Raw genomic sequence first — 15,486 nt, forward strand, 5'->3', positions numbered from 1 at the left:
GGTGAGATTGGAGTTAAAGATTTCATTATGAGGTGTGGCACTACTATTGCCAAGGCCCCAAGCATTTTTCAAAGGGTAAGTGGGGATGATCCGGATTATATACTTTTAAAACCCAAAAATAATAGTTTTTAATAGTTATTCATGTCATGATTGTGGATATGGCTCTTGATAAAGCAGAATGATGGAACAAGACTCATGTAGCCGACCTCAAGTAGTTTAGGATAAATCTCGCCGGCCTCAAGTAATTTAGGATAAATATCGAAAGATGATGATGAGGATTCTGTGGTTAAATATTTTTTTACAAAAACAAGGACTTAGAAAATATAGTTACATGTTAGCACCTTAACGAATCAAGGCCAAGCCCGAATCCTTAACATCACAACTTTCCCTTGCTTCTCTTATTTTGAAGTGAACTTCACAATTTTGGCATGTGTCATTGTTTACTTGCTTTTTGTAATATATCATGAAAATTATAGAATTTTCTAGTTTCTTTAAGTTCATTTAAATTTTAAAAATATTCTTTCAATAAATTTAATTTTTCATTTTCTTCAAAATTTTCCATTTGTTTTATTAACTTAGTCGGATAAGTAGTTAGAACATTTACACCAGGCATATTACAAGAGCATATATGATTTTGTTCTTCTTCTTCTTCTTCAGATTCAGAAGTTTTGTTTCAGGCCCATCTTCCTCCTAATCAGGTCTTATATTTAATTCATTAAACCAAGCGAGATCAGAGTAGATTTCCAAAAACTTTCTTGATTATATTGGACCAAAAGAGATCGTGGTTGGATTTCAAAACGATTCTGGCATTTACACCCTGCTATACCAGCCAATAAACTAGTAAATATTGGCTAGACCAGAGCTTATAGAATCATAACAAGTTCAAGCTGTTGCCTTTGAAGTATTTTGAAGGAGCTCAACAACACCATAACTGGTTGTTTTTATTAAAAACCTCAATAAAATTAATACAACTCAGCACCACACCTCAAAATTTCTTGCTTCAGCTCTAATCAAGGGGTAATCATCATTGCGCAGATGCACATAAATAGAGAGAGACATTGCGCAGATGCACAGATATATATATATATAGAGAGAGAGAGAGAGAGAGAGAGAGAGAGAGAAAGAGTGTGAGCATTTATTGAACTGTACAGCATGCAACTCAGAAGCCGCAAGGCTTCAATCTCCATAAAACAAAGTTCTCGATACTGAACCAGTTCATCTACTCTTTAGCAGTACAATAGTCGAAAAGAAATAAAACATCCTCAAGGACCAAAACAATGGGTCTCGCAGGCCCCAAGGTCAATAAATTCACAAGACACCACACCTCCAAAAATGTGATGCTTATCAGTGTTATCCAAGTCAATTGTCAAATTTACCTCAACTTCTTGAAGCACTTCACCTTCTCAAATTCAGGGCCACTATAATTTTTCTCCACTTCCCATGCAAGTTGTGACATGCAAGTTAATGAAGATTTAGCACCTTTCTCATCTGTTACCTCTCTAGGGAAAGGTATGCGGACCTCCAATACATCCATTTGAGGAGTTAGAATGCGTACATCAAACCCTAACCGATCAATCCATACCATCCTCGCATTTTTCACCTGTTGAATATAAAAAGCTTAATGGGGTTTCTAGCGCAACAAATAAGATCACTTGTAAAATGCACAAGATGTAAAACATATCTTTACAACAGTCCAGTATGGTTTCTAGTTCTCGAACATTCCTTTAAAGGGGCAGAGTACTTTTAATCTGATGGACTAAGAAAAACCCATAATCCCTAGGGTGAACACTGTCAACCGAATGGTGGATGGAAGGGAAGGAGAGTTGGACAATACTATTCCTACCATGGGTAAGTGACCCCCCTCCCACTGAACTGCCCAAAAAAAAAAAAAAAAAACAAACAAACAGAGTGGGACCCATTTGAACATGACATGAACCGATAACTATGATCTTCCTGCCATATGTTGGATCATAAAATACTTCCTAACTTTCCGAAATGTCAATTGTGGCCACTAGAAGCCTAATAATAACTCTACAACCATAAGACAGAAATTGAACACAAATCCTGCATTTAGTGGTACTGAAATAATCCAAAAATAAAACAACAAGGGGACCAAGCAGTGAGGATACTCATCATTTGAGAACTTAACATGCTTCCAATAGGATAAGCATGAAAATATTGACAAACTGAAATTGCTATACATAATCAAAGTGCAACTCTAACAAAATTTCAGATAAGAAAACATAGGACTCTGATGTACTCATAATAGATAAGACAATTATAGTACTGGGAATAATAAACTAGAATAAAAGCCTCTAGATGTCAATGTTAGGACGTAGATAAAGTTGCTAAGGAATAAGGATGTCAACAAGCCAACCCAGCTTGGCTCGGCACGTAATGAACCAAGCTTGAGCAATATTTTTTGGCTCGATGAGCTGAGCTAAGCTACGCACATTAGCGGACTCTTTAAGCAACCTATACCAAGTTGAATCAAGCTCAGCTTGAGCTTGTTCAATGCACAATATGATATTATACATTACACCAAATTAATCTCATCCCAAATTTCATCTAAATTGTTTTGCTTACCATGTTTATGGTTTTGTGCTCGGCTGAATTTGCTGATCACCTACTAAGGAAGGCTTCTTTAAAGGGAATTTGAAAACCCTTCAGAATTTATACTTTCAATTAATGGTGTGAAAAGGAAGTCTGCAGTATGTGTGTGTGTGTGTGTGTATGGAGAATACTTGCAAACACATAACCATTTTCCCATACACTTCCCTGAAAAAGACATTCCAAACAGGATTCTTTTTTACCCCAAATTTTGGGTATTCTCCCAAGAAAAAAAAAAACTTGATAAACAACAAAAACAATAATTGATTTTGTGCACATCCAACACTGGATCTAACAATGCACCAGCCTTTGAAAAAAATGGGAACACTAATTGTGCAAAAAACTTCACATTCAACTAACGGGGAGTGCCCTCTCCCTTGAAAATATATTAGATGTACTTGAGCAGGAAGCTCATGGACATATTACTCTATGATAACATATAATTTTATTCGATGTCTTCAAAGAGACAGCTGTATCATAGAATATAGCCATCTTTGGGGGTTCGGAATGAAAAACAATCTGTCTATATAAAGCCATCTTTAGGGGTTCTTTTTCTCAAATTTCTTTTCATGGGCTTGGTCGTTAGATTCAAGAGGATGTGTGTGCAAAAAATGGGGTTAAACAAATACCCACAATTGGTGATGAAACAAATAGCGCCCCCAAATAGTTGGGAAAAGGCACTCTGATGATGGTGATGATGGTGAAACAAATGGCCACAACATCATTATCTTAGGAGGAAGGGGGTGGCATTTTTCTAAAGCATTAGCCCAGTGGTTATTTTAAGCTTTTCCTATATATACATATAAATATACATGTACATACATACATACATAGCAGTACGGTTTATATAAGGGGGCAACCTTGTTCTCATAATCACAGAATGGTATGGTGCTCCAATTTTCCAACTATATGAACCAATGACTATAAAACAAGGTTCGTCATAGGAGTTCATCCTGGCACCACGAGCTAAATAATGTATCTTGAAGTTTTAGATTCAGTTCAGCCCAGTACTTAAAACTTGCTAGACACGGCTGAGTCACTCAAAGCTGACCAGTGAATAGGAACTGGCTGAGCCTTACCAATTCTGAATATTTCTTTATTATTTTCTAATGACTTGGCTGATTCTAACTTGCTGACAGCGACCCGCATCACACCCAATTCCAAGACCGAGTTCAAATTTAACCTTACCATTTCAGCTTAACTACAGCAGAAAGTAGGCATGAATACACACATTACATGCCTATCACATCTCATAACAAACAGGAATTTGAGATAAACCCGATGCACATAGGTAACACACACGCACGCACGGACACACACACAGGTATACCAAATCAAGTGCATTACACCATCATCTTAATTTCTTAGATAATTGGGATTACTCATGACAAGAAAGTTTCAAGAATCAAAGTAAATCTTTTTGTTACTCTTTCCATTTTCCTTTTATACTAGAGCCTAACGTATCATATTTGCTTTTTTCCAATTGTCGAAATAGATATCTAAATATAGTTTTGTCAGAGGATGACTCATAAAAGTCTTTGACTCACAAGAAATACTCAATTAAATTCGAGTTGTGAGATGTTTCAATTTTTATGTGGAGATCACACCTAAAAACATGCATTAGAAGATTCTAGGGTTTCAAGAATTTGTATATTGATAGGGCTTGGAGTTTACGAAGGTAAAATCCTATTACTTGCATAAATTTAAGTACAATAATTATGATACTAATTCTAATTGTGCAACGATTGTTCTCAAAAAACATTCAATGAAACAATATTTTTAGGATAAAATCTAATATGCCCTCCACTATTCATATCTAGCAATAGAGTATATATTTTGCTTGATACGTGTAGTGCTTGGATACGACAACAAAAATTAGAAAAACCGATGTCCAACATGCACGAGCTAATATACTTCATAGTCAACTTCAAATACATGAGAGCCAAGTCAAATTTTAGGGTAAGTCGTGCAAACCTAGTCACTTATCAAGGAGAGAAAAGAAAAAAAAAGAAGCTATGCAAGCCAAGTCAAATTATCAATACTATATTACTAACCTATTTATTTTTTTCCAGATGAAAATTGCATATGCATGACTGAAGTTCGGAAATGTTAACATCTTCCCATACCAACCTGAAAATCCAAATCTACAAAGATGTCACAAAAGCGAAGGACATCCTCCATAAGCTTATCATTCATCTCATTTACAATATTCCCGGCACAGTCACGAAGGGGATCTGGCACTGCATTCCTATAATCTGGCCCTGTCACCCACAAGCAATCCTGGAAAAAGAAAAAAAAAGGATTAGCAGTATCAACAACCAAAAGCTTCATCACAAGCCCCAAGAGAAACTTGGAGGCTCATGATCCAAATTTCCAAAGCAAGAATATGAAAAACTACAACGCGCAATTTCCAAATCTCTCAAAGACCACAATCAATTTCTTTTGACCCCTCAGAACCACTTGTAATGATTTGCTTACCTCTTTGAAATCCTCTAAATGAAGCACCTGATCAACCGAAACTATATGAATAACGCCTTCATCCACCTCTTCCCCAAACTTCTTTTTCCATAATGTTTGAAGTTTCTGGATAAGGAAGAATTATATTAGAAAAGTCATCCAACAAACAAATGCTAACCTTGACACTAGCCTCTAAGCATCATAGACATCAAAAATATTGGCATCATTATTTTGCCCCAGAAAAGAAAAGCGAGCATCTCATTTTAACGCTGCCCTGGTATCATTTTCCGTACCCATGCTGTAAATGGTTGAAAAAATTCCTTCTTTCACCCCTCCATCAAAAGTTCTTTTTTATTTAAATTACTATTTCAAAATATCAATGGTTATAGTGATACTTTAGAATACAATTTCTATCCAAATCATAAAGCCTAAATTTTTTTTCAAAATAACGGCATTTCAAGCACTGTTATTTTACAATACAGCCTATCCAAATGATAAAAATCTATCAAAAAACAAAGATATCTTACAATATAATTTTTGCTTCAATTAGATATTGGTGTTGCAAACACCAATATCTCAAGTAAGTTTTTCACTTAAATAAAAGCAAAATATCAGTGTTTACAATACTGACAGCTTTGTATACAATGATTTTAAAAATTAACAGATTCAACCACTCACTTTTTTATTATGCACATAGTTTTTCGGATTCTACCAAACAAAACACAGGTGGAAATATGGATTAGCAGTTGATTTTTCAACCATGTCAGATGGAAAAATGAGCAGTGACATCTTCCCGTCACAAAAAGCAGAGGTCTTCAGGCAAAGAGGCCAATAGTAAAGTGTCCCTCCCACCAATTTCCATGACTTACATGGGGACAGATTAAACTAAGCTTCTCTTAAGGGATTTTCTTCACATTTCCCCATGGGCCCCTTTACCACACAACACACTTTACTTGGCTGCTTCCTCGTTTGTTTTTTCCTAATGAATTGGTTGGTCCCTCAGAGTTGTTCTTCGAGCTAACAAGTTTCCATCCCAAGACCTCTTTCTTTTCCTTGGATATAATTACTTTAATTCAGACCCCAACCTAGAGCCCGCTCCTTATTCGACTCCCTTCCCTTTATGTTTTCAAGTTGAGATGAAGAAGGCCTTGGTATTATTTAATAGGAAAACTCCAATGAACAAAACAATTCCTCTTTGACAGACTAATGCAAAGAGCTTTAAATACAGATGTTTACTACCCCATAGATTTAGGATGATTTCATCAATTATGAAACATCCCTAATCATAAAATTACTAAGCACATGACTTGAAAATGTGGGATTAAACTTATTTGCTGCTGTCATGGTGTTTGTAGCCAAACCAACAACTTTGCTTGCAGGGGTAATTGCTAAACTAATAATAATAACGATAATTTGGGTTTTAGAAAGTGTTGCTGCAGAGGACGATAGTGTGCTACTACTACCATCCGCTCTATATAATATCCATATTCTTTTCATTCCTACCAAGGGCCTCTCTCATTGCAAGTCTCCAACACATACAAATGCAGTCAATAGCAGTCTTATCACCATCATCCACCATCCTAGGAACATACACTAGAAAATTTCATTTCTCCCCCATACCATATCCAGAACCCTCATAATTGCTTCAACCCCGTTACTCAATGGAGGGCATACAAAAGATCAAGACAGTTGATGCACTTAAACATCCAAGCAAGCCCCTTAGCTGAACCTCCCTCTGCAGTATTAACAATTTTCTGCAAACCCAGTGACAACCAATCTTAGCATATCCCAGTTAGTTGTTTGCTTTACTGATTAAAGAACTCATGCATGTTTTCTGCATGTGTGTATGCATTTTCTTGAGTAAATTTCATAAATTTAAAAGTTTTCTGGGTTAAACTTGTGTACACATGCAAGTCCAGTACTTTCCTCATAGCACTATTTGATTTTTCATCTTCCCAGTTGACTCCAAAACTACAATGCAACAGGTTGCACACAATATCCAAATAAAAAATATTCATTTCCATTTGAGCGACTTTCCTACATTCACCTGATTTTGGATATTCATTAAAAGTAGAAACTTTGAAACTCAAAACTTGTGGAGTTGTGGACCTTGAATTTCAAATGCTTCCCCAGAATATAGTTTTTTTTCATTGAAGGTGCTAACGTTTGTATTGAGTATAGAAAATGTATAAGTAGCAAAAAATAGGCTGCTCACAGGTTGGGAACTCTATACCCAGAATATAGTTTCAAACGCAATTTGAAAAGAATGTTTATACACCAGAAGGCATTCTAGTTTTCATTTTGAAAGGTATGCCTTTACATAAACATGTATTTAATTAAATCGAGCAAGTAAACTGGTAAAGATCCCCTAACTCTTCTAAGATTCCTGTATAACAAAGCTAGCTATGTAGCCAACCAAACAGCCTTTCTTTGATTTGTTCACATGTGCACCCTCATTGTCAAGTTCTTTTGCTGTGCAGCTCATTGGTCTTTGCAAGACATACTCAACTCAGTCACAACTCTCAACAACAGCCTCCTTATGGAGAGAAACAGACCTTTGAAATTAAGATACAAACAACATCCACAATTTTTTTATAAATTTTTTTTAACTGGGAAACCAGAGTCATTATTGAATAATTCTTAAGGATACTTAAGGTGGTCATATCGTCAACAATTCAACAAACGAGGAAATGAAAAAAAAAAAAAAAAAAGGAAGCTTAAGGGGGTCTTATTATAGCATTATCAAATAAATTCCCATGTATTTCACATTTTAGTAGCATGTTTCACATGTATGGAGATTGGAGAGCCATAGCCATTGGAAATTGGAGAGCCATGGCCATTGGAGAGCATATAGTGTAATCTGGCAGGAGGATTGTCTTGATTTACGATTATCAGATCCAATTTAGAGTGTGCATCCAAAAAAAAAAAGAAGGGATTTTGAGTTCCTAAACTCTTAGATCTGACTATCCAAAATTGAATGTTATTTTGTTCAATCCTATGATGTTATTTTCTTCAAGCATATATAGAGTGTGTATCCTTTCTTTTTTCTTTGGCAGGTTCACTGGGTTGAGGAGTTACATCCCCAAAATTTGGGAGCTAAAAGTACACTTAGCTAGGAGTTTACCCAAGCGAATAAATGTACATTATGCTAATATGTTCCCACAGGAGCATATACTTTTGGTATATGCGAGGAACTGTTTTTCATTCATAAGGTTTTAAGCATTGTGGCAAGTCTTCTTGACAAATGGAAAATACAAAAGCCCATGCCCTTGAATTATAGCGGACCACGCTATTTCCACCTACATTCCTATATAGGAGGGGGAGTAATGATCTATCGATACGTCACCCAATACAAAGGGTGGCATCATTAACATTGCGCACGTGAAGCATATGTCTAAAGTAAGAATTTTGGCATACCTACTGGGTAACTCATTTCCCATGTAAAGCTTGTGCTTATTAATAAGGATTAAATTTCCAATCTGACTACTGTTTTCCAAATAATGGCGAGTTTAAACATCAATGACTTAACATTATTTTCTATATAATAAAGTACAAAGTAAAGAGCAGATATGTAGGGTGTACATTGTAGAAGACACTTGAATTGCAATAAACTATTCCCATGAGAGACCATGCTTTGGTAAAGAAAGGAGGTAAGAGGGAAGTCTTCACTGAAACACTGAAAATAAAACCATGTTTGAGTGCGTGAACAGTTCCTGTGGTCACCAATGAAGATTCAAACAAATGATTGAAGAATTTAGACTCAGAATTTGAGAACTAAAGCATATTTCCTGATCTTATAGAAGAATTCCACAAAAAGGATAATAGTAATATGTAAGTCCTGAGGGCCTCACTCTCAAAGAGAAGATTAAATACACATTCATAATCAAGGATTTCAACGAGAATCAAACATGGAATTTAAATATTGAGTTCTAATATGTTCTCTAGACATGTATTCAACACCAATTAACAATGCAATATCAAAATAACAATAAAAACTTGTGAAAAAAAGGATGCTCGTCATATAACATATTATATTTATCTTATTAATCTGCATTGCTAACAGACAATGATTTACCTTAGTATGAAATTCATCTTGTGGTCTAAGAAGCAGACCCTGCAAAGTACATTGTGGTGTCCTTGACCCACTCTGCCCTAACTGATCAAAACCCAATCACAAAATTGAACCAAATTAACAAAGAATAAAAGAGACTGCAATTAACAAAATTGAACCATAAGTAAGACTGAGAGAAATGGAATGGATAAAAAAATACCCAACTAAAATACAAGAGGAATCAAACTACCAGCAAAAAGGAGCTAAAAATGCCGAACAAGAAAAATACGAATTGAACTTACCAATCGAAAAGAAGAATAATTTAAATCTTCCCAAAATTTATATATATATATATATATATATATATATATATATATATATATATATATATATATATATATAAGATGCAAGAAAGAAAGAAGAAATAAAAATCACCCAAAGTTTTTTTTTTTAAAAAAAATTGTGGGGCAGTTGGAGGAAATTTACCTGTACATGGAGGCTGGACCTTTTATCAGAGGATACAAAAGAAGCAAGCTGATTCAAGGGGTTCAAGCACAACACAGGAATCCCTTGAGAATCAACAACAAACCTAACACCAATTCCCAAAGGACAACCATCTTGGGTCAATATAGAAAGCGTTCCTTGAGAGCTGAGCTCCATTATTGTTCTTGAAACCTCAGCTGGAGAAGGTTTACTCTGCAATTGACTTGGGATCATCTCAGCGACAGAAAGAGAGAATTTTGGAGGATTACATGAAGATTTGAGAAATGGGTTTTTAAAAATTTTGGGTGGAGAAGCATGAATTGAGGTGAGAGAAATGGTTGCAGGCCGTTGATGAAGTGGGGTAGAGCGAGACGGGGAGAAAGATGAGAGGTTTAAGGATAGTGTTCGAGGCATCTTCCCGGGAGAAGGTGGAATTTTCAGGCGGGCCGAAGTGTTTGCGTACTTGTCTGCGTGTGTTAGAGAGAGAGAGAGAGAGAGAGAGAGAAGGTAGAGAGAGAGAGAGAGAGAGAGAGAGAGAAGGCAGAGCACGGGTTCCGTATTTCGAAGATGTCTTAATGGGTCTTTGACCACCGGTTGAATGTGGTCCTGAGGATTACAATACATATGCACGAACTATACCTAATGCTCTTTATTAAGAGCAATGATTTCATGCAATTTTTGTATAGTGATATGATGTAATCATCTTAAAAAATCATCTTATGGTTATTTGTTTGATCCAAATTTTGAAATAAATGTTCTTTTTATTTTAATGAACAATTATAAAAATAAAAATTGGAAAACACAGCCTAAAAAGTATTTTTTTTAGCCTAATTAATATAGGCCGTTCATTTTGGTTAGATGCTTAGATCTATGCCTTAGAAAGATTTTTTCATTTTTAATTTTTTTAGATGAACAATGTTAAAAAAAGAATAAAATAATTTTGAGTTTATAAAGACTAAGATCTTGAAATTCACAAAATGAATGGTCTAGATTCATTTTTTGGAGGAGACTCATTTTGATCATATCTAAGGTTCAAATTGAACTTTTTCTGGAGGGATTGATTATTGAATGAAGAGAGTGTGTGTGCAAAATTTGGGGTCATACAAATACCACAAACATAGTTTTCTAGAAGTATCGTTGCATGATACTATGATACAACCGTTGCATTAGATCATTGCTTATTTATTAAATGGTGAGGTTTGTACAAGGCTCTAAACCATCAAAGTTTTCAATAGCAAAAAATGTTTGTGATGGCCTAAAAATTATTTCATCTCTAGTTATAAAATTAAAGCTTAAAAAATAGCATAGATCTAACCGATTTATAAACACTTAGAAAACTTTGAAAATTGACCCCCCAAATAATGCTTTAGAAAATGCACTATTTCCCATATTCAAAATCCATCTTTTTTCACAGGTATACATCTTGAGGCCGAGATGATCGATTTGAAAGTTTTTCCACCTATAAACAAGCTCTTCTAGTGAATTTTTGAGGTGCACCTTAATTTGATTGTGCAAAGCCTCAAGGTCCTCAACCATATATAAATACAAAAAAAAAAAGTATTTTTTGATATCTTGGGTCGATAATCTAGGAATATGGAGATATTGGGGAAGATGTCGAACATAGAATTAGATTTGGGTAGGCGAAGTGAAGATGTGCAATTGAAATTTATGTGATCACCGCATACCAATAAAGCTGAAGAGCAAGTGCTATAAGACAATTGTAAGACCAGCTTTGCTCTAGAGGCGGAATATTGGGTGGTCAAAAAATAATGTACTCATAGAATGAGTGTAGCTGAGATAAAGATATTGAGACGAATGAGTGGCAAGACAATAAGGGATAATTCAAAATGAATACATTCAGAAAAAGTTCGATATGATACCAATATGCGATATGATGAGAGAGAATATACTTAGGTGGGCTGGCCATATGTGACGCACATCCAATACAACACCTATTAGAATGCGCGAGTCCATTCAAGTGGAAGGCTAAAAAAATACAAAGGGTAGGGCCAAAAGGATATGATTGCAAGTAGAGAGAAAAGATATGGTGACATATGGTTTTTTTGAGGGTATAACCCTCAATAGAGTAGAATGACAAACCACGATTCATATAGCTGATCCCAATCAATTGGGAAAAGGCTTTGACAATGATGATGATGAGAGCCTCAACCTTATATAAACTTTTTCCTTTATTAAAATAAAATAAAAGTTGGATTATTTTACATAGTATTCTATTAAGCAATGGGTTTAGTCAAGTAAAAATCGGCTCAACTAGTTGGGCAAGATTTAAAACATAAAGACAAAAAAGAATATAGTTTACATTTAAAAATATAAAATATATTACAAAAAGAATATCCAACTTTGTTTAGACAGTTTGACTAATAAAAAATTGCTAGTTCGACGCATAAATGCTGGTTGGACGCATAAATGCTGGTCAAACATTGGTTTTGACCAGTATTTTACCAAATCCAATTTTTGTCCTAAACCGAACTGGTAAAGGCACCCATCAGTGATTTGAAGAATATTCAAAATTTTTAAAATCTAAATAAAGGCATTGACTGCTTTTCATATATCTGAATTATATATATCATGATATGTATCTTTTTGCGCATGTTTGACTATCTACATGTATTTTAGAATTTTTTAAAGTTTGAGATAATTAACTGCTTGAAATAAAAAATCATAATAAATTGAAGTTTCTTCATTAAGCACATATTTGATTTGTAACAAGCACGTATTTTCTCTCGCTATTAAAGATAGGCACTCTTCATAAAAGTATGCATAAAAACCAATAATTTACATAAGCACAACGCAATAGAGAACAAGAAAGAGAGATCATAAGTGACATGCAACCTTTATTATGCGTAAGATATTAAGATTATACGAGAGAGATAGGGGGAGACCATTTGTTTTGAATTGAAAGTTTATTGGCATTCCATATAAGAAACTTGCTGCATTAGAAAATCAATATAAATATGGGATACCAAACTAAGCTAATAGTGAAGAAGTTACTAAAAAAAAAAAAAGATACATAATTCTATATAAAAAAAATTGAACCTATATGACCTAACATAATATCATCAACCAACCAACAACCTACCTTCGTCTATAACAATAATCAACCCCCATATCATGTACAATGATGTCTTGCAATCGACTATCCACGTCACGTAGAATACTTGCACTTTCTTCTTCAAAATCCTCTGGTCAATGTACTCGATCTTGATTTTTCTTGTTATCTTCCTCATAGAGCTAGTCATCACATTTAGAATGTATATGAATAAAATTATATAAGAAATACATTACAATAACTAACTCGACTTCTTTTTTAATTGGTATGCAGGTAGTCTTGAAAGCATCGCAAAGCGCTTTTTAAGTACACCAAATATGCGGTCTATGGTATTTCTTAGACAAGAATGTCGCAAATTGAATAACTTCATATAGTCTTGCGGAGCATTTTGTCCATGCCCATATTTTTTGAGGTGGTAACGAACTCCACGATATGGGGCAATAACATTTTGGGTATTCGCATAATCAGCATCGACTAGGTAGTATTTACCTAGCCTATTTGGAAAGATCTAAATGATTAGTGGAATATTTACAAAAGCATTATTAATTAAGTCACGAGTTAGAAGTACCTTGGGGAAGCTGTTAGGAGAACCGTAGAATCAATAGCAGAGCCCTCCCACCCTACATAGACATATATGAATAAATGATTGAATGAATACGCTGCTACAATGGTATGGGAAAGAAATCCTTTATGATTGCAATATGGGGCATGGTTCTCAGCATCGATTGTCACAGGGATGTGAGTTTCATCAATTGCTCCAATACAATCCTTCATAAGATAAAATTTTGGTGAGATATTAATAATAATGAATATAATTTTGAAAATAATGTTATATAAGTTGTACCTTGAAGAAGGGGAAGTAATTGTCACTACAGAGGATCTCTGGAGGAGTATTTGTTAACGAGAGGCAGATATAGCGAGGTGCTACTGTACACATAGTTTTAAGAACATGACCAAAGTACCAACTAACTGTTTGACTAGAGTATTGAAATCACTCTTGTATTATGCGATTGCCAGTGTTATGAGCTATGATGTACAGAAACATTCCCACTTGTTCCTTATTCTAACATACTTAATATCTTGGATGAGATTTTCACTTTATAGAATATTACAAAGATTCTTAAGGATATGTTGCTCTTTGTCAAGATTCTCCTTACAACGTATAAGATATTAATGTAGTAACTCTTGCGTATATTTCGCATATTAGAGACGAGATGATCGACAAAAGAATCTTTTCCAAATAAATTATATGATACCATGTAGCAGCAATAGCAACCACAAGGGTGTGATTTGATAAATTTTATAACTTACAGTAATGGAAAATTTTATGAGTTGTTTGTAAGTTTGAATTTTAATAGAAAAACTGATGAGCTGTTTGTGACGAACTTTTTGAAATGACCGTGTATTCTAACCCCGTGAGGAGTGGGGCTTACTTTGTAGGCAAATAAAATTAAAAAAGGGAAAATTATAAATAACCTTCAATATTAGACTTTTTATGCAAGTTACCTCTAGCCAAGCTTTTTTTCACATTTTACCTCAAATACACTTTCTTATCAAATACCCCCCAACCCACAAAAAAAAAAAAAAAATCTAAACTACCCATCTGTGCTTTTTACCCACGCCTCTCTCTCCTCCTTCCCACAAAAAGGCAGTCCGGCGTATTCTTAGGGCTGTTTGGTAGTGTAATGTCGATCTGGCAGTACAAGTGGTGGTTCGGCACTAACAAAGAACGGTCCGACAATAGGCCCATGTAGTCTGGCACTGCCAAAGAGCGATCTGCTACTTTTTTTAGTTTAAAGGGGTTCGGCAATTTCAAAGTGCAGTCCGGTAGACCATGTAAGCCCACGTGAATGTCAGGCCAAAATTAAATTTTTATGTACTAAAAAGGGTATTTTCGTAAAAAAAATGTACTTTTTTTTTATTTGGGAGGGGGGTATTTGCTAGAATGTATATTTTGGAAAAAAAGTGAGAAAGAAAATTGGTTCGGGTAATTTGCATAAAAAGTTTAGGTTTGGGGCTTATTTTTAATTTTCCCTTAAAAAAAAAAGCCAATATTAAGAAGAGAAAAAATTTCATATTTAAGGTTTCTTATAAAAGCTATAGAGGGTTTTTCTTCAAATATTTCAAAAGTTTTGGGGCTTTCCATAGGTGTCGGAAAGAAGCGATTCTATTGAGAAGTGGAGGAACATGAAATTGATCCTGTGGAGGAAGATGAAATTGATCCTACAGTAACCATGTATTAATCATCAGGTTACATCTAATTAATTTGGGAAGAGCTATTGTAATTATTTTTTTGCATAGTGAGTTTCATCAGCATGCCCTATAATTTTTTTCTTCTTTGAAGGGTTTTACATGTAAACTTTTTAGTGTTCTTTCTACATTTTATTTCTTTGAGATTTGATTTTTTTTTTTTCTTTTGTTTCACACATAAAAGGGAAGGCACAGCTTCCAAACAATATTTAATATTAGATCAGAAACACTGAGATGCAGTATGTTGATCTCAAGTGTGAAAATTTGTCCAACATTCATTGAAATTTTGGAACTAACCCCGTCCTCATGATTTCATGACGACCAAAGCCCAAAGCAAGTTCTTTTTAGTCATTTAAAAATGAGAGCTTCTGTGGGCCTTCTCCTTGCGAAGGTGAGAAAAAAAAAATGGTGATTTAAAATTCGCCTGCCGACTCATCATTCTTGACTGGGAATCAATCCCTATCAACTCATTTCTTTTCTGGAACTGGGAATTGGCTCGGCTTGGTAGGGTTCATCTAGTTTTGTTAAGGAATCAGGCAATCTGGGATTTTGGATCACCACCTGT

General features: G+C 34.8%; 1 protein-coding gene across 1 annotated transcript; it reads right to left on the bottom strand.

The window, feature by feature from the left end:
* Window positions 1-1,115: 1,115 nt before the first annotated feature.
* Window positions 1,116-10,217, bottom strand: PGR7 (proton gradient regulation 7). Its single transcript, XM_011625499.3, has 5 exons — window positions 9,605-10,217; window positions 9,143-9,223; window positions 5,089-5,193; window positions 4,741-4,890; window positions 1,116-1,600 (listed from the first exon to the last, which is right to left on the bottom strand). The coding sequence occupies exons 1-5, from the start codon at window positions 10,013-10,015 to the stop codon at window positions 1,373-1,375; spliced, it is 975 nt and encodes a 324-aa protein (XP_011623801.1). The 5' UTR covers window positions 10,016-10,217; the 3' UTR covers window positions 1,116-1,372.
* Between the last annotated feature and the right edge of the window lie 5,269 nt (window positions 10,218-15,486).

This window comes from Amborella trichopoda, chromosome 12, assembly GCF_054954075.1.
Source record: "Amborella trichopoda isolate Santa Cruz 75 chromosome 12, AtrichopodaSantaCruz75HAP2 v2.0, whole genome shotgun sequence".
Taxonomy (NCBI): domain Eukaryota; kingdom Viridiplantae; phylum Streptophyta; class Magnoliopsida; order Amborellales; family Amborellaceae; genus Amborella; species Amborella trichopoda.

Bases quoted from the DNA above. Each gene is read 5' to 3' on its own strand.
- PGR7 (XM_011625499.3), bottom strand. From the start codon at position 10,015: ATGCCTCGAACACTATCCTTAAACCTCTCATCTTTCTCCCCGTCTCGC. The intron at 9,224-9,604 runs GTAAATTTCCTC...GGTTTTGATCAG, and splicing joins GGTCCAGCCTCCATGTACAG to TTAGGGCAGAGTGGGTCAAG. The intron at 4,891-5,088 runs GTAAGCAAATCA...TTCTTTTTCCAG, and splicing joins ATTTAGAGGATTTCAAAGAG to GATTGCTTGTGGGTGACAGG.